The following is a 21037-nucleotide window of genomic DNA, read 5'->3' on the forward strand; positions in this document are numbered from 1 at the left end:
AACACTTGTTTAACTCACATTTGACTCTGGTTTAACTCACATTTGACTCTGGTTTAATTCACATTTGACTCTAGTTTAACTCACATTTGACTCTGGTTTAACTCACATTTGACTCTAGTTTAACTCACATTTGACTCTGGTTTAACTCACATTTGACTCTAGTTTAACACTTGTTTAACTCACATTTGACTCTAGTTTAACACTTGTTTAACTCACATTTGACTCTGGTTTAACTCACATTTGACTCTGGTTTAATTCACATTTGACTCTAGTTTAACTCACATTTGACTCTGGTTTAACTCACATTTGACTCTAGTTTAACTCACATTTGACTCTGGTTTAACACTTGTTTAACTCACATTTGACTCTAGTTTAACACTTGTTTAACTCACATTTGACTCTAGTTTAACACTTGTTTAACTCACATTTGACTCTGGTTTAACTCACATTTGACTCTGGTTTAATTCACATTTGACTCTAGTTTAACTCACATTTGACTCTGGTTTAACTCACATTTGACTCTAGTTTAACTCACATTTGACTCTGGTTTAACTCACATTTGACTCTAGTTTAACACTTGTTTAACTCACATTTGACTCTAGTTTAACACTTGTTTAACTCACATTTGACTCTGGTTTAACTCACATTTGACTCTGGTTTAACTCACATTTGACTCTGGTTTAATTCACATTTGACTCTAGTTTAACTCACATTTGACTCTGGTTTAACTCACATTTGACTCTAGTTTAACACTTGTTTAACTCACATTTGACTCTAGTTTAACTCACATTTGACACTAGTTTAATTGTGGTTTATAGAGTTAAACTCAGGGTTAAGTCACGTTTATTTGTGGTTTATGTTGCTCCTCCTCTTTTTCTTCCTCGCTCTGACTCTAAAGCCTCTTAGACTCAGTGATGGTTTAATCCTGTGGAACAGGTGAGCTGTGTTTGTCACGCTGCCACACACACACACACACACACAGTCACGGGTGGAGGACACTTGGCCGATGGAGGAGCTGCTACTACCGGGGACGGAGGACGAGGTTCCCGCTCCGGGACACGTCACCATGTCGGAGCGGCTGAAACACGCGGTCCTGGACCGGACCGACCTGATCCGGACCGTACGGGACTTCTGTAAGAGGAACGGATTATTAACGCTGTCTGTGGTTGCCGTGGTTACTGGATGTACGTTAGGATTCATGCTGAGAGGAACACACCTGTCTACACAGGTAACACACACAGGTAACACACACACACAGGTAACACACACACACACACACAGGTAACACACACACACACAGGTAACACACACACACACACACAGGTAACACACATACACACACACACAGGTAACACACAGACACACACACAGGTAACACACAGACACACACACAGGTAACACATACACACACACAGGTAACACACATACACACACACAAACAGGTAACACACACACACACAGGTAACACACACACACACACAGGTAACACACAGACACACACACAGGTAACACACACACACAGGTAACACACACACACAGGTAACACACACACAGGTAACACACATACAGGTAACACACACAGGTAACACACATACACAGGTAACACACATACACAGGTAACACATACACAGGTAACACACACACACAGGTAAAACACACACAGGTAACACACATACAGGTAACACACACACAGGTAACACATACACACACATACAGGTCACACATACACACAGGTAAAACACACACACGCACAGGTAACACATACACAGGTAACACACACACACAGGTAACACACACATACACAGGTAAAACACACACACAGAGGGAGGATGCTGATTGGTCCAAATGGTCTCCTTCTGTGTTTCAGGCAAAGATCTACTTCTCGTTTCCAGGTGAGCTGCTGATGAGGATGTTGAAGATGTTGATTCTTCCTCTGATCACATCCAGGTCAGACACACATGATACTCATCATCATGTCACATGACTACACCTGACTCCGCCCCTATCCACCTGTGTCCCTGCTCACTAACGGTTCTATTCTCCAGTCTGGACTTTATAGTCATTAAACAAATATCCCACATTCCATCTCCTCTAATAAGCTCCACCCACTCCCTCAGAATATAGAACTAGATCTGCTATACATCCTATCTGGTGTCGGCTGCTCTAAATGTGTGTGTTTGGGTCTGGAACATGTTCAGTAAACTACTTAGCATATGTCTCAGCTCCCTGTAATGTGATCAGCTTAGAGCTATGAACATAGACTGTTCACATCACTAATGATTAGTCACAGATATGCATTGGTTCTAGACTCACACACTCTGGAAATATGAACATATACTTTATTTATTATTATTATTGGTTCATAACTACATGTAGGAATGTGGTGGAGTCATTTATCAGCAGAGGGCGCTAGAGGAGGGGCTCTGCCCTAATTATTATAAAGTGAATATGTAATGAGCGTCAGGTGGAGAACAAACGGTTTTTACTGTGTTAACGGCACCGTGTGATCAGGCTGAATATTGTTTTTTTTCATGTCCTACAATAACTACATCCTGGTGTTTGGTCTCATCTGCTCATCATCTGTAATAAATATCAGACTAGACTTCAAAGCTTTTGCTATTTCATGTTTTATATTTTTGTTACAATAACATCCTCTACACGGCACACGTAAACCAACAACTACAGAATGTAATAAATAATCTCATGTTTTCATTTATAGTACTAATGTTACTCTTTATTTAGATATTAAACTATTTTCTTGTGAATTTTTTATTTTTTATTTTGGACTCAAACTTTGTGTTATTTCACCACTGGTGAATATTTTTAATCTTTTACATGAGGTTGTTGTAGCTTAGCTCTGTGTAATAATCATTTATTGATTAGTTTGTGACTATTTAGAGGAGCTGACATGTCCACCAGATAGGATGTATAGCAGATCTATTTCTATATTCTGAGAGAGTGGGAGGAGCTTATTACTATACCATATTTACCTTTATATGTGATGGAGTTAATATAACATTTACCTTAACATCTACCTTAACATCTACCTTAACGTCTACCTTAACGTCTACCTTAACGTCTACCTTAACGTCTACCTTAACGTCTACCTAAACGTCTACCTAAACGTCTACCTTAACGTCTACCTTAACGTCTACCTTAACGTCTACCTTAACGTCTACCTAAACGTCTACCTTAACGTCTACCTTAACGTCTACCTAAACGTCTACCTAAACGTCTACCTTAACGTCTACCTTAACGTCTACCTAAACGTCTACCTAAACGTCTACCTAAACGTCTACCTAAACGTCTACCTAAACGTCTACCTAAACGTCTACCTAAACGTCTACCTAAACGTCTACCTTAACGTCTACCTTAACGTCTACCTTAACGTCTACCTGAACGTCTACCTGAACGTCTACCTGAACGTCTACCTGAACGTCTACCTTAACGTCTACCTAAACGTCTACCTAAACGTCTACCTAAACGTCTACCTTAACGTCTACCTAAACGTCTACCTAAACGTCTACCTAAACGTCTACCTTAACGTCTACCTAAACGTCTACCTAAACGTCTACCTAAACGTCTACCTAAACGTCTACCTGAACGTCTACCTGAACGTCTACCTAAACGTCTACCTGAACGTCTACCTGAACGTCTACCTAAACGTCTACCTTAACGTCTACCTAAACGTCTACCTGAACGTCTACCTGAACGTCTACCTGAACGTCTACCTAAACGTCTACCTTAACGTCTACCTTAACGTCTACCTAAACGTCTACCTTAACGTCTACCTTAACGTCTACCTGAACGTCTACCTGAACGTCTACCTGAACGTCTACCTGAACGTCTACCTGAACGTCTACCTAAACGTCTACCTAAACGTCTACCTAAACGTCTACCTGAACGTCTACCTGAACGTCTACCTAAACGTCTACCTGAACGTCTACCTGAACGTCTACCTAAACGTCTACCTTAACGTCTACCTTAACGTCTACCTAAACGTCTACCTTAACGTCTACCTAAACGTCTACCTTAACGTCTACCTTAACGTCTACCTTAACGTCTACCTTAACGTCTACCTTAACGTCTACCTGAACGTCTACCTGAACGTCTACCTAAACGTCTACCTAAACGTCTACCTTAACGTCTACCTTAACATTTACCTCAACATTTACCTAAACATCTTAACCTTCTTCCAAGTTTATATAGCGCCAACAACAGTTCATATATATATAATATATATATAAATTATATAATCAGACCATTGCTGATATTCAACACCACCTCCAGTAATATTTATCTTTTATCAACTACAAACACATTTTATTGATCCACAGTATTGAACTACAATAGATTATTGATTTGTTTATTTAATTATTTATTTTGCTCCACCAAAACAAACAGGTTGAAAACATTTAACTGACAGTTATTAGAACATTTGAACAGAGGAGTGATCATGTGTCCTTATGACACGCCCTCATAGGGAAACATCAAAGCAATCACTAGATGCCTCTGAGGAAGTCTGACATATATACAGTATATATATACACTTTATGTGTGTGTATAAATGATGTGCTGGTCCAGTTTAATGTCAGGTCTGTCCTCCATGGAGTCCAAAGCGTGCTGTAGGATGGGGGTCCTCACCGTCACCTACTACCTCTGGACCACCTTCATCGCTGTGGTCGTTGGCATCATCCTCGTCATCATCATCAAACCAGGAGTGGGAACAGAGATGGAGAGCAACCGGCTGGGAGGAGGTCCAGTGATGACCTCGGCCGACGCCCTGCTTGACCTCATCAGGTTAGAAACAAACTCCTCCCAGTGTGTATGTAATGATCTCTGTTCCTGTATGTTTTACAGTTGTATATTGTTTTGTGTCTTATTGTTATGTGTGATTTATTTATTGTTTTACATCAGCCTGTCTAGGGACGACAGATGGAAATGAGTTTATGGCTAAAATCTGACATATTTACATTTGTTGTATGTTTATTGATATGTACTGTCCCTACTTAAATAAATTAATTAATACAGTAACTCAGGGTCCTCACGGTCAGGAAATTCATGGAAAGTTATGGAATTTGAAAAAACAATTTTCTAGTCTTGAAAAGTCATGGAATATTTGAACTGTTTTGGAAATATATTCTATTTTATTTTAATGTTAAACATATGTTAAACCCCAGATATTTGAAGCGTTATCTGAAAGTTCTGCATATCTGCAGCATCATTGAGTGAGAATCACAAGATCTCACTATTTTACACTAATTTACTTTCAGCCTCATTTATAAAAGTGCGTAGGTCAGATCACCTCAGCTAGCGTACGCTAAAAACCAGGAGACGCAAAAACAGATCAGACCATCCACTGAGCCATGGTCGCTCACTATCTTAGCGCTGCAGAGCTAACTCGTGGAAATTTGGTCAAATATTTTGGATAAGTTTTGGAAAATCATTGTGTAAAAATGTTTGGGAACTCTGATAACTCTTCCGTCTATCACCATAGCAACAATAGCTCCTCCTCCTCCAGCTCTCACACGTCTAGATCATAGGAGGAAAGTCTGTCATGGGGGGCGGGGCCACAAACGTGTTTGTTTTGATGGGAGGGTCACATGATCAACATTAATGTCAGCATTAAAGTAATAAATAATCTGAGCTTTGATATGAAGGTTTTCCTCTGATTACACTAAACCACCTGTAATGTGTTGTTTCTTCTTATTTTATGTTTTCAATCCTTTTGTGTATTTTAGAATGTTTTTGTGTACTTTGTGTAATATGTTGGGCTGTATATTCATTCCACTTTCTTAGATTATATCTTTAAAGAATTTGCTTTGAGCCACTAGTTGAACTATGTCTGCGTTGAATCTACAAAGATACAATGTGACCTTCTCTGTCAAACACTGATGATCACTATTGATCACTATTGATCACTCCTGTCCTTAGTCCAGCATCTTCTACTCTTTAACAGAACTTTATTGAAGGACTAATCAGCTTTATTATTATTATTATTATTATTATTATTATTATTATTATTATCTTCATGTCCTAGACCTCCTCCCTCAGATCTATCATCAGAACTCTTCATCCTCTCCAATGTCTTCCTCATTTATCTCCGTTACTTCCTGCTCCACAACACTCTCCTCTTCCTCTTCCTCTTCCTCTTCCTCTTCCTCTTCCTCTTCCTCTTCCTCTTCAGTCAGCTCTAATACTCCTCCCTCTCCTCTGTGTTCCGCTTGTGGAACAAACTGTGTTGAAGATTCAGCAACAATTCCTTTCTGTCTCAATGCTGAAGTCAATTAACTGACTCCATGTTTAATTTAATAATAGTATTATTAGTATTATTGTTGTTATTGATATTATTATTGTTTTTAATATTATTAGTATTTTTAGTGTTAGTATTATTAATATTATTAGTATTATTGGTATTGTTAGTGTTATTAGTATTATTAATATTATTAATATATTAGTGTTATTCCTGAAACATTGTCTGCATTAATCCACCTGATGGTTCAAACACAGCTCTGGTTTGATTCTTGCTCTTTGCTTTATCTATTTGTTTCTGTTCATTTATTAACTCAACTGTGCAACACACACACACACACACACACACACACACACACACACACAGATCCACTTAGCTAGCAGCTGACGGTGTATTTATGTTAATCCTGGAGGATGAACTGCATGATTAGCTGAGTCGGTTCCTCAACTCTGACCTTTGACCTCTGCACGTTAGGATGAAACACTGGCGGCCATGCCCACTGTGGTGATGATGGTGATGATGATGATGGTGATGGTGATGGTAGTGATGGTGGTGGTGATGGTGGTGATGGTGATGATGATGACGATGGTGATGGTGGTGATGGTGGTGATGGTAGTGATGGTGGTGATGATGGTGATGATGGTGATGATGATGATAGTGATGATGATGACGATGGTGATGATGGTGATGGTAGTGATGGTGATGATGGTGATGATGGTAGTGATGGTGATGGTGATGGTGATGATGGTGATGATGGTGATGGTGGTGATGGTAGTGATGGTGATGGTGATGGTGATGATGGTGATGGTGATGATGGTGATGGTGGTGATGGTAGTGATGATGGTGATGGTGATGGTGATGATGGTGATGATGGTGATGGTGATGGTGATGGTGATGGTGGTGATGGTAGTGATGGTGGTGATGATGGTGATGATGGTGATGATGATGATAGTGATGATGATGACGATGGTGATGGTGGTGATGGTGGTGATGGTAGTGATGGTGATGGTGATGGTGATGATGGTGATGGTGATGGTGGTGATGGTAGTGATGATGGTGATGGTGATGGTGATGGTGATGATGGTGATGGTGATGGTGATGATGGTGATGGTGGTGGTGATGGTAGTGATGGTGATGGTGATGGTGATGATGGTGATGGTGATGATGATGGTGATGGTGGTGATGGTAGTGATGATGGTGATGGTGATGGTGATGGTGATGGTGATGGTGATGATGGTGATGGTGATGGTGATGATGGTGATGGTGGTGGTGATGGTAGTGATGGTGATGGTGATGGTGATGATGGTGATGGTGATGATGGTGATGGTGGTGATGGTAGTGATGATGGTGATGGTGATGGTGATGGTGATGATGGTGATGGTGATGGTGATGATGGTGATGGTGGTGGTGATGGTGATGGTGATGATGGTGATGGTGATGGTGATGATGGTGATGGTGGTGGTGATGGTGATGGTGATGGTGATGATGGTGATGGTGATGGTGGTGATGGTAGTGATGATGGTGATGGTGGTGATGGTGATGATGGTGATGGTGATGGTGATGGTGATGGTGGTGATGATGGTGATGGTGATGGTGATGGTGATGGTGGTGATGGTAGTGATGGTGATGATGGTGATGGTGATGATGGTGATGGTGGTGATGGTAGTGATGATGGTGATGGTGATGGTGATGGTGATGGTGATGATAGTGACGGTGATGATGTCTTGCTTGGTGGGAATCCTCCACGCAGGCGCAAGGGGGACTCACCCGGGCAGCCTTGGTGTGACAAATGACCCACCAGGGGGCGGGGGGCAATGTGGGGTCAAACCGTGAGGGGAGATACCCAACAACACCCCGCCCACAACAGAGGGGGGAGGAGTTAACCGACCCGGACCCCTCTTTAAAAACCTTTCAAGGCGAGGGCTCCCCGGGGGTCCACATTGGTGCAACTTTGGTGGGGAACTTTGGGGCAAAGCAGGCAACGGCCCTGAGGAGGGTTGGTTTTCAGACCATCCATCCCCACCCAGGACCGATGTGGGGATGGATGCTGTGGTTGGGAGAGGATGAGGAGAGAGGAGTAGTTTTACAGAAGGACAATGGAGAGTCAGGTTGTGATTGGTGGAAATGAAAAGCTATAATTGGAGGTGATTTTAATGCAAATGTTGGAAGAGGGTATGAGAGAGAAGGAGTGAATGGGAGGTATGGGATAGACTGGTGTGGAGAACATGACTTTGTGAATATGAACAGTTACATGAGGCGTTAGAGGAGAGGGGCGTGGTTCAATGTGATGTATGAAGGTATGAGTTGATGGTTTTATTATGAGAAGGACAGACAGACACTGGATGGTGTGAAATATGAGAACAGATTACGAGTAGATGTTGTTGGACCACAAACAGAAAGTGATGACTGTGAGGGTGAATGAGAGGAGATGGAGAGTACCAGAGATCAGATGGAGATGTTGAAAGAGCAGAAGAAGAGAGAGGAGGATGAGGAGAGAACAGGAGAACTGATGGAAGAGGAGAATGTATGAGGAGCTGGAAGGAATGGGAAGTACTTTCTAAGGTGATGATGGAGGCAGTGAAAGAAGTGTGTGGAGTACATGAGAAGATGGTACAAAACCCATGGATGATTGGACATGAAGAGGAGATGAATGTGATGAATGAGAGAATAAGAGTGGTGGAGAGAAAGAGGAATGAGAAGGTACAACTGGTGGGTAACAGAAGAAGGCTGAGACAGAGGAGAGATGGACAAGTGATGGAGAGAATGGAGGGGGAGATGGTGGAAGTGAGAGAGGAAGTGAAGGAGGTGAGGAAACAGCTGAAGAAGTGCTTGAGGAGGTTTGAGGAAGAATGGTGGAGAGAGAAGATAAGAGAGAGTCAGGAAGTGAGTGAGAGTGGGTGAGATGTATAAGTGCATGAGAAAGATTAGGAGTAAAGGATGTAAGGCTCTGGATGGTGATACAGATGGTGAGAGATGTTTGAGAAGAGAACGGGATGAATCTTTGAATGTGGGGTTGATGTTTGTTTAAGAAAGGAGACAGGAATGATAGGAACAACTATAGGGTGTGTCTGTTGAGTATGGGAAGTAGGATTTTAGTGAGAGTGATAATAAAGAGGGTGGCATGGTGGGCGGAGCATCTGGGTTTGTTGGATGAGGAGCAAGTGGGGTTCAGGAAGGGTAGGTTGATGATGGATGTGGTGCAAATGATGGTCGAGTGTAGGAGGATGTGGAGGATGACAAGAAATGGATGGAAGGACGAGAAAATGTAGAGATGAATGAAGATGAATGACCAGTTGCTAGGTTACTAGATTTGAGAAAAGTATATCTGAGAGTGAATGAGTCTGGTCTGTGGAAGTTGTTGGAAAGGTATAGAATAAAAGGGAGGAGTCTGGAAAGAGAAGAAGGTTTGAGTGACAGTTGGTTGCAGGGATCGTTTGCAGGAGTGAGTGTGTGATAGAAAGGTAGTTCAGAGGTGGTGAGTGTGAAAGTGTCTCTGGTTCTGTTTGTGGATGTCACTATGATTGTGGGGTTGATGGATGAAGGGATGGATGAAGGGATGGATGAAGGGATGAGAGCAGTGAAGAGTGAGATGAATAAATGGGAAGAGAGAGTGGGTCATGTGATGTGAATGATAAACTGATGAAAGCCATGGTGTTAGGGTGGTATACTAATACATAATAATAACATATAATATACTTAGTTAGAAGGATGTGAGGAGAAAGATGAAAACAGTGCTGTATTGGTAGAGAATGATGAATGAGGCGGGGCTTGACTGGACTGATGTTGAGCAGTTGTTTGGTGACGGGAACAAATGGAGGGTTATGGTGGAGGAGAGAATGGAGCATTTGTAAAAACTAGTACAGTGCCCGTCGGAAGTATGTATTCATATAGTGGGAGGAGCTTAAGTAGAGTTGTCAATTATGGTCATAATAACAACATACTCTGTATTGTTATAAAGGGGTTTATTTGCAGGTTAAAGTAAAATAGCGTGTGTGATTTCCCTGGTTTAATTCTATGAGATATGTACATGATGAATGTGTTGTTTTTTTAAACTCATTTTTATATTTTTTTTGTTTGGTGTATTTTTCTGTAATGTATGTTTTTTGGAGTCATTATGTGTATTTTTGTTTTTGGTGTAGTTTTGTGCATTTCTGTTGTCATTTTAGTGTATTTTTTGTATAAATATTTAGTTTAGTGTATATTGAGTCATTTTCATATTTTTTTTGTTTGGTGTATTTTTCTGTAATGTATGTTTTTTGGAATCATTTTGTGTGTTTTTGGAGCCTTTTTGTATATTTTTGTGCATTTTTGTTGTTGTTTTGTGTACTTCCTGTATAAATATTTAGTTTTTTGTTTTACATCATTTGTGCATTCATTGTATAATTATTGTTTTTTGTTGCCTTAAGCAGTGTGACTCTGGAGTTTTTAGTGTAGTTTTGTGCATTTCTGTTGTCTTTTGTGTATTTTTTGTATAAATATTTAGATTTGTGTATTTTGAGTCATTTTCATATTTTTGTTGTCGTTTTGTGTGTGTGTGTGTGTGTGTGTGTGTGTGTGTGCGTGTGCGTGTGCGTCTAATCTCCGTTGGTTCTCACACACGCTGCTGATAAATGTACAGCTTTCAACACAGCAGCCATTATAACTTCAGGGTGAGGTCTGTCTGGTCTAAATAGTGAACGGTCAAACTAACATGAAAATAAATGTTTTGAAATGTCATCACCAAATAAAGAACAGTAAATATTTTGCTCAAAAGAGAAAAGAGAAGTCCACAGGAGCTGATGCACACATACAGTATAATGGATATAGATATAGATGGTGCTCTAGCGCCCCCTCACACTCTGAGGTCAAAAGCTGAATAGTTTTCACTTACAGTGCCGGACCGACGGCACAGAATGTGATGATGGTGGTAATTATGGTGGTCTTAGGCTCAGACTGAGTTTGGTTTTTTGAACAAAATTAGTGAAGCCATCGACGACGACGACGCCACTCGGACACATGCTTCTACCATGTGTTGTCTGGTGTTTGTGACTGTAAGTCGTACACACGTCCAGGAGAGACAGAACTTTAGCTTGTTTGTTTGTTTTGAAGTGAGTTTCTGTTGAAGCGGAGCTGTCTTCATGGAGCTCGTTCTGCCAGCAGAAACACTAACAGCCAATCAGCTACAGAGGGGCGGACCCAGCGTGCAGAAACAGCCTATCATATCTCTGGACATCACCAATAACAGGCAAACAGCCAATCATCCAATCATTCAGCAGCTGTGGTTGCCATGTTGGTTTGTTTTGAAGTGAATAGAGTGCAGTGAGTTTAGACTGGAGGAGTCGAGGAAACCGCTATGTAGCGGAAACTGACACTGGTAAGATCGTAATTCACCGTAGTACCGTTGTGTAGAATTTCTAGTATAGTAGGAACCATTACACTTTGGCACTGCGGGGTACCGTGGGTACCGTGGGTACCGTGCAACTATACATGCTATCCTGTGAAGTGTTAGCAGTAAAGCTAAAGTGTTTGATGATGACCTCATTGATTGGTTGGTTTATTAAGTGATTGATTGATTGGTTGTCCTCTCCCACAGAAACATGGTTCCCTCTAACCTGATCGAGGCCACGTTCCAGCAGGTCAGTCTTCAGCTTTCAGCTCCCCAGGCTCCGCCCTCTGTTGTCTAACTCCGCCCCTCTGTGTGTCTGCAGTATAAAACGGACCTGATCCCCATCCTGAAGGTTCCCACACGGACGGTCCAGCCCAGCTTTGTGTACGTGGTCCCGGACGGGTCAGAGAAAGGTCGTACGGTGTACCTGGAGCTGACTCCGCCCCCTGAGATCACCTATAAAACTAGCCCCGGCAGCAGCCAGCAGATGAACGTGCTTGGTATCGTTATCTTCTCCGCCACCATGGGTGAGACAACTGATAACTGCTAGCTGATGATGTTTCCAACCCACTGGTGATAAAGTTAAAGCTGCAATATGTAACTTTTTTTTGGCAAATTGTATTCAAAGGGTTCTGAGTTTACAGTGAATCTATTCTCTGTAAAATGACATTTATAAATCCAGGAGTGTGACGCTCCTAGAATCTGCACATCAGTCAGAGATCGTTCTACAAACACGTGTGCTACATCAGTTGTTTTGGGCATTTCTATTGGCTGCTCATCTAAAGTCAGACGTGTTCAGGGACCCTCGGTAGTAAAAGTGTAATGACGGATGTCCCAGCAGAAGTCTCCATCGTGGAGTTAGACTCAACAGTGACGCAGCAGACGGAGGTGGAGAAGCAACAGAATAAAGACACAAACACTGAGGAGGAACAGATCAGAGTGACACTGGTCGGCTCTGTATTTAGGAGTTAGTGATGATTTGGGTTGTTTTTTGGCAGTTTAGACGGTTTTTTGAGTGGTTTAGGTGGTGTTTAATGCAGCCAAGATTGGAGAGGAAGGGCGGTGCACCTCGGAAAGCGCTCCCCAGAAACATTTCCCCATTCAAAAACATTTGTTGCCTCACAGTGATGCATTTTATGCCGAGTCTGTCCATTTGATTCTGTCTGCGGGGAAAAATTAAAAATAAGAAAATAAATAAATATCAATAATTGGCGCCAGTGAATCGATAATGTACTGTTAGACGAAACCTTGCGATATATCGTCGTATCAATATTATGACACACCCTTAGTTGTCACTAGTCTTTACTGAGAAAAAAGTCGCTGAGAGCGTTCACAAAAGACACCGGTATGGGAGGTTGGGTTTCGGTTTCAGTTTCAAAACAGAGCAGAGAGAGGATTCTGCATACCGCAGCTTTAAATGGTGACTGGGTGTTCTATGGTGTGAGTGCAGGGTTGCTGCTGGGCAGGATGGGAGAACGTGGAGCTCCTCTCATCAACGTGTGTCAGTGCATCAACGAGTGTGTGATGAAGATCATCAACGCTGCTGTGTGGTGAGTGTTGAGTTAGACTAGTTTATCTGGTTTACTTAAGATTAGTAAGTTAGATCGTAATAATAATAATACATTTGATGCCAAATCTCAAAGTGCTACAGGATTAAAAATAAATAAATAAATAAACAAAACACAACATATATTAAAAGTGGCATTAACTGTTAAAATAAGTTTCTGTAAAAAGGTGATATTTAGGTTTTTTCTTAAAAATGTTCATTTGTGGGGCCCTGAGGTGGTCTGGGAGGGCGTTCCACAGGCTGGGGGCCCATTGTTTTGAGCCGTGTCCTGGGCGTGACCAGACGGTGCTGTTGGCCTGACCAGGTCCTGGTTGAGGTGTGTGGTGTGAGCAGTTCTGTGAGGTAAGTGGGGGCCACACCGTGCAGACAGTGATGGGTGTGCAGGAGGGTCTTATATTCTATGTGTGACTGAATGGGAGCCAGTGCAGTGTACGGAGGATGGGGGTGATGTGCTCGTGTTTCCACACCCTCACCAGGACCCTGGCAGCACTGTTCTGAACATACTGGAGCTTTTGGAGGCTCCTGCCAGGGAGTTACAGTAGTCCAGCCTGGAGGAGACCAAGGCGTGGACGAGCTTCTCTGCAGCAGGAAGGGAGAGGGAGGGGCACAGTTTGGAAATATTACAGAGGTGAAAAAATGAAGTTGTCCCCGAAAGTTCCATAAAATGTTTTAAAAAAATGAAGTTGGGGTTGGATCTAAAACACGTGGTGGATTTTACTGAGAGAACATTATCAAGTGTCCAGTGTTTCCTCAGGTAAAGAAAGACATTCACAACTGTTAAAGGATCCTCCATTGTTTTTACAAATGTGTTTTAAAATCATCTAAATGTCCTTATTAGTAGATCTATGTCTCATAAAACACATTCATATGCACCAGTGCTGACCCTCGCCTCTTTGGCGCCCTAGGTGAGATTTTCTTTTTGCGCCCCCTTATATGGCATTTTTTATACCAAGTAATTGTTTTATTATTGTTATTATCAGAATCATTTCTAACACTTACACAGTGGTCTTCACCATATCCACAAATATGCTTTAGATAAGGAGAAAACGTGAGCAAAATTACTTTTTTGACATTTTATTTAATTTTAATAAAAGTGTTTCACATACACATATAAAATAACACAAACAAGTAAATAAAAGCCAATTTAAATATCTTAGTAACAGGTTCAAAATACTAATTATTAATATTATTAGAGGAAAGCACTGCACAAAAACAAAATACAAATAAATGATAGATAGATAGTGGTGGGTTGGCTCATCAAGAATTCTTTTTAATTTAAATACTTAAAATGTTTCACTATTGATATTCACATTTTGTGAAAAAATGCAAAACTTCCAGATTTAACATAACAATACTGAAATTACAGTAATGAACATTTTAAACAATTGTAGTTGACAGAAGTATTACACAAAGAAACTATTTAATAAAAATAGTTTCATTTCCTGGTGGTGATTTATAAAACAGCTTTCAGTCCATCCATCCATCCATCCATCCATCCATCCATCCATCAGTCCAGTCTTAATAGTTTATTCTCCTGGTTTTCCTGCCAGTGATGTCATCGATGACATCATCACATCTCAGTCAATCTGAAGGAAAAATAGAATATGAACCACTAACTAGTCTGTCAATCAAACCATGTCATAGGATATGTATAATGTGATTAGATATTGATAAATATTTAGATATTTATAAATAGAAAAGAAGCTGTTCATATTTAAGATTTAGAACAAAGCAGATAAAATTAGAAGTAAGTCATTTATTATTTATGAAGTAGATTGACACAGAATACTAATAAAACACAAGTTTACATATAAAATACAGTTTTATTAAAAGTAAAAAGGTCTCGGCTAAATTAGAAATATTAACGTTCTTCTTAATAATTTATGCATCTATAATATGTTTACCTATCTATAGATCATATCAAGTCATTTATATGTATTATATATATTAAATAAATAAGGCCCCCTGTATAAAACACAAACTGTGATGTCACTCTTTACATCTACTGTACATAATAATACATAATTCTCCTAAAATGACGTTAAACTATAATGTAATAAATCAATATACAGCTGTTGTCAGGCAATCAATGTTTTTGTTAAGCCAGTATTTTATCTGTTGCTGTTTAGCACTAGCTGCTAACATTAGCATGGTTGCTCTGCTGGCTAGTTTGACTATTATGGATATTAATAAATTGTCATGGATCTTTAAACACTGACTTACCTCTGGTTTTTACACATTTTCTGTTTTTTCTTCCCTGGTCATCAGATCATTAGTTTGGTTGTTTAGACATGACGTCACTGCTGCAGCAGTAAACAGTAAACAACTGGTCCCAGGTGACGTCATGCCTCAGACAACCTGTCAATCAATTTTTTTATTCTCATTTAAACTAGACTTACTAGTTATTAATAATACTACCAAGTTTATATCAGCACTTTGATTGTTTGATTAATGATAATAATAATAATGATAATAATAATAATAAAAATACAATTAAATTTCTTTTTTTTTTTAAATTTCAAATTTTGTGCCCCCTATGATGGTCGGCGCCCCTAGCATTTGCCTGTACTGCCTATGCTACGGACCAGCCCTGATATGCACCATATTCATTTAATAACTTTTAAAAACAGGACTACTTTACAGTTTTAGAGCCTGTGTTCCTCCATCTTGAAATCATGTGATTGATGATGTCACAAGGCCCCACTGCCTGTAAACATCCATTGTTTTCTATTGAAGTGAAACATTCAGCCTGATTTTTACATTATTTAGGAACTTTTTCAGTCACAATAACTTGTGCTGCTTTTGGTTGAGAGATCTTCTTCTCTGCTTCATTGTCTACTAGCTAATTTTAGACCCTGTTTGTAAAAACAGAGCAGCGTCCCTTTAAGAACTATGTTAGGGTGATGTGAAAGATTCAGTGTGATGGATGGTTCTTCCTGGTTCTGGTTCCAGGTACTTCCCGTTTGGGATCATCTTCCTGGTAGCGGGGAAGATCCTGGATATGCAGGACCCCAGCACCCTGGGGAAGAAGCTGGGCTGGTATGGCATCACCGTGCTGGCTGGACTCTTTGTGCACGGCCTGGTTCTCCTCCCTCTGTTCTACTTCATCCTCACCAGGAAGAACCCGTTCAGCTACATCAGGGGCCTCCTCCAGGCCATGGTCATCGCCCTGGCAACGTCCTCCAGGTGAGGCTGGAATAACGTCCAATCAGCACCCACACAGACAGGAGTCATCACCTTCAAAAAAAAGATCCATATCTTCTCTTCCTACCAAACCAATCGATCACTATTAATCAATCGTTGTTATTAGGAATGGTCCGCCCACTCTTTCTTGCTGATACATATAACTGAACAGGTGTCATGCTAGGTGTAGAACATGTTGACATTTACTTTGGTTAAATAGTTGTAATATTTCCACATTTATTGATAAGAATGGATCAATGGGTCCATCCATCCACAACATCAACAACCACTGCTTTTATTTTCTGTAGTTTCTGTTTCTTTCATGTCTATTTTTTATATTTTGTCTATTATTTGTATTTTCTTTGTCTTGTGTATTTGTATGTCTGTTTTGTGTATTTTTTTTGTTGTGTGTGTGTGTGTGTGTGTGTGTGTGTGTGTGTGTGTGTGTGTAGCTCAGCGACTCTGCCCATCACTATGAAGTGTCTGTTAGAGAACTGTAACGTAGACCGTCAGATTGCCCGTTTCGTGCTTCCTGTCGGCGCCACCATCAACATGGACGGCACGGCGCTGTACGAGGCCGTGGCCGCCATCTTTATCGCCCAGGTCAACAACTACGAGCTGGACTTTGGACAGTTGGTCACCATCAGGTACACACACACAAACACACACAGTAACACACACACAAACACACACGTTAACGTCTTTCTTCAGCATCACGGCAACAGCTGCTAGCATCGGAGCGGCCGGCATTCCCCAGGCCGGCCTGGTTACCATGGTGATTGTCCTCACGTCGGTGGGCTTGCCCCCTGATGACATCACGCTCATCGTGGCCATCGATTGGATCCTGTGAGTCGACCCACTCTGTTTCTCTCTCTCTGATTGGTCAGCTGCTGTCCTCATGTTCTAAACCAGGCTTTTCAACCCGTTTCCATAGCGACAGGTTCCGAACCATGATCAACGTCCTTGGAGACGCGTTAGCAGCAGGAATCATTGCACACCTGTGTAGGAAGGACTTCCCTCTGAGCGAAAAGGTAGTGACACAAACCAGTGGTTCAGCCAATGACCCTCCAAAATAAAGGTCTCAGAGAGCGGGGACCCTCCAAAATAAAGGTCTCAGAGAGCGTGGACCCCCACTGTATCTGAAGGTGGTTGAACACAGACATGAACATTGAAGAACAGTCATGTGGAGACAGGACCATCTATAAGGGGGAATAAAGGGGAGAGATTTTTGGGGTCCATCCATAAAGTCAGTAAAATGATGGTCCATTGTTCTATGAATCTGTGATAACCACATTTATTTATTCATCTGAATAATATCCACTGTTATCCAGGAACGTTTATTATTATTATTATAGTCATCTTAAAGATGGAATTCCTGGTTTTAATCACTAATAAAATGGTTCAAAGTGAATAAAAATGGTGGTAAAAGTTGGTGAAATGTGATTTTAAAAACCACAGAGACTGGGTAAAGTGGAGCAAAACAGACAGAAAAAGGGTTGAAATTGTACATTTTGAAACATTTAGTTTAAACTGGTAAATAATGGGCATGACAAATAGTGACTGTGGTTAAATTGGCAAAAATAATCATGAAATCTGGTGAAAAGAGGTTAAAAGTGACAATAATAGGTCAACATATGTGACATTAGGTGTAAAAGTGGTAGAAATGGTTCATAAGTGATGAACATGTCTGGAAAGTAGAAAAATGTGTAGAAAAGTCATTGAAATGTGATGAAGTGTCAGAAATGGGAGAAATGTAGCAAAAAATACATTAAAAAGAGAAAAAGAAATGAAAATATGTTAAAATATGGTGAGTTTGGTGGAGTTACAGAAAAATGGTAAAAATAAGCAAAAATGAGCTCAAATTGTTAAAAAAATATTCCTAGTTTCCTAAGGCATCTGGTGACCCCCTCTCAGTGTCTGACGACCCCAAATGGGGTCCTGACCCTAAGGTTGAGAGTCCCTGCCTCACTACAAAGCACAGTAACCATGGTAACTCTCTGTCCTTCAACAGCCGGTTCCTTCCTATGGGACTCAAACGCCTCACAACTCTCACTGCGTCAACGTTCAGATGACGGAGATGCACACACACACAGACTGCATGTTGGACGCTATGGTAGAGGGAAACCAGAGACACGCCCACACCGTCTACTACAACATCTGCCAGGTGTGATGACCTGGGTGGGACCAGGACCAGGTCTGACCCATTGGATCTTCTTCACCTGGTTACGCTGACGACTCCATTCTTTCTCACAGCTACTGGTTTCCACTGATAACAAAGTGTTCTGTGCCTTTAAATCAAATCAAAGTGCATCTTAAGAGCAGGAAGTAGGCAACACTTCAAAGCCAACATTTAAGTCATACCTCCAGGTCAGAGGTCAGGGGTCAGAATAACACTCTGACCAATCAAAATAAGATCTCCTCTTACCAAACAGCAGCAAGTGTGTATACATCATCATCATACAGTAAGTTAGTGGTGATCTTTGAGCGTTGCTGGGTTCTGTTTATCAGCCTCATCATGAATTACTGAAGCCTGAATTAACATGTCATCAAACTTCATTCATTAGTGTCACATTTACTGAGGAATACCAGTATAAACCAGTATAAACCAGTATAAACTCAATATTAATCAGTATTAATCAGTATAAACCCAGTAAACAGACTGGGAGTGCTGCTGTTCTGCTCAAACTGGTGCCCATGTTAACTGATGAGCAGCTAACACGACCACCAGCTGCTTTAGAACATCAGCACTCATTGGTTAGTGTCAGTCCTCAGACGACCTGTGATTGGACGGAGAGGGGGGGCGTCTGTGACGGCCTTGGCCAAGTGCTCTTCTTCTTCTTCAGCTCCACAGTTAGCTCTGGACATGTTTCCTCTTCACATGTGCTTTATTGCTTCATCACTTCAGGAATCAGACTGTGATGAACATGAACGTTTGGTGCTTCTGATCACAGACTCTGTGTGTGTGTGTGTGTGTGTGTGTGTGTGTGTGTGTTATCACCTCTGTCATCTCCAAACTACTCATGTGTTACTTTCAGCTTTTCATTTGAAAGATTTTCAGTAACGGAATCAAAGCTGACTAAAAAAAAAGAAATATTCCAGCTTCCTGTCACAGTGTTACTAGTTGTGTAGAGGAAATGTAAAAACTCACTGTTTCATAGCCCACATATTTTGAACATTTTACTCATTTTTCTTTCATTTGAGACAGAAATGTATGTAAAACAGCATGTTCTATATCAGCATGTTCTATATCAGCATGTTCTATATCAGCATGTTCTAAAATGTATACACATGAAAAATACATCTAAATGTAAATCTAGATGTTAAATCTAAATGTTACACTACTGTGTGCGCGTGCGTGCTTGTACAAAAGGGATATTAACAGTTTATCCTGTGTTTTGGAATCTAAATGTTAAATGTAAACGTTAAATGTAAATATAAATGTTGCATCTAAATATTAAATCTATATAGAAATTATACAAAGATTAGATTTACATTAAAGATTTAGATTTAAAATTTAGATTTATTTTTTATGTGTAGACATTTTAACATTGACATAGAACGTGTTGTTTTACATGATTTTCTGTTTCAAATGAAAGTAAAATGAGCTAAGTGTTCAAAATATGTCTGCTCTGAAACAGTGAGTGAGTTTTTACATTTGACTAGTTAGTGTGAACAGACTAGTTAGTGTGAACAGACTAGTTAGTGTGAACAGACTAGTTAGTGTGAACAGACTAGTTAGTGTGAACAGACTAGTTAGTGAGAACAGACTAGTTAGTGAGAACAGACTAGTTAGTGTGAACAGACTAGTTAGTGAGAACAGACTAGTTAGTGTGAACAGACTAGTTAGTGAGAACAGACTAGTTAGTGTGAACAGACTAGTTAGTGAGAACAGACTAGTTAGAGAGAACAAAGCTGCCTTAATCCAACTATTGTCTGAACCTCAACTTTCTTCTGCCAACAAAGTGTTGAACTGTATGGTGACTACTGTTTGTTTATGAAATAAATGTATTTTATAAAGTCCTTCAAGTGAACACAATCTATTTCAGCAAGTGACATTAATACAGGGACATTAATCAGGATTAATAATCCTGATTTTACTCTGAAAGTTTAGATTCTATTCTAAAGGTTTTTTCTTTCTTCTAGCTGTAATTCTAAATTTGGATTTAGTAAAAATGAATGTCCCTGATTAGCCTGGGCCTAAATGTATGATTGTAGGTTGCACATGCTAAAATAAACAGCAACTTTTGGCAACATTTAGCGACAAACGTAATTCAAATGTATGTGGATTTTTATGTTACTTTTGACCAGATTTACAGCCATATTTGTGATATTTTTTCTCTCATAAAAATGCAATGTCAATGTTAAATCTATATGTTATATCTAAATCTAAGTGTTAAATCTAAATCTTAATGTCATGGTTAAAACAACATATTTAGAAAATATGCAAATTAACCGTAAGTACCAAAATAAAAGCAAATTTTAATTATAAATATATGAAAAATATCATTTATATTATTTCACAAATACTGCAGTAAATCTGGTAAAAAGTAATATAAACAAATTCACATATGTTTTTTAAACGTGGTTTGTTGCTAAATGTTTATTTTAGTATGTGCAACTTTTTAGCGCCCCATAATAATGCATCAACATCCTGTAGAAAGAGTTACAG

General features: G+C 40.2%; 1 protein-coding gene across 2 annotated transcripts; it reads left to right on the top strand.

Annotated features, from left to right (window-relative positions):
* The first annotated feature begins 89 nt into the window (after window positions 1-89).
* On the top strand, window positions 90-19565 carry LOC114461736 (excitatory amino acid transporter 5-like). 2 transcript variants are annotated; one of them, XM_028444033.1, is made up of 11 exons: window positions 90-1228; window positions 1868-1947; window positions 4585-4800; window positions 11826-11868; window positions 11941-12145; window positions 13069-13168; window positions 16138-16371; window positions 16821-17015; window positions 17080-17214; window positions 17303-17399; window positions 18380-19565. In XM_028444033.1, exons 1-11 carry the CDS (start codon window positions 1007-1009, stop codon window positions 18536-18538), a joined length of 1686 nt encoding a protein of 561 aa, XP_028299834.1. In that variant the 5' UTR covers window positions 90-1006; the 3' UTR covers window positions 18539-19565. The 2 variants fall into 2 exon arrangements, with proteins under 2 accessions (XP_028299834.1, XP_028299835.1); XM_028444034.1 differs by having other exon boundaries at window positions 1091-1241.
* Window positions 19566-21037: the final 1472 nt, after the last annotated feature.

The sequence above is a fragment of the Gouania willdenowi genome, chromosome 4 (genome assembly GCF_900634775.1).
Source record: "Gouania willdenowi chromosome 4, fGouWil2.1, whole genome shotgun sequence".
Lineage (NCBI taxonomy): Eukaryota > Metazoa > Chordata > Actinopteri > Blenniiformes > Gobiesocidae > Gouania > Gouania willdenowi.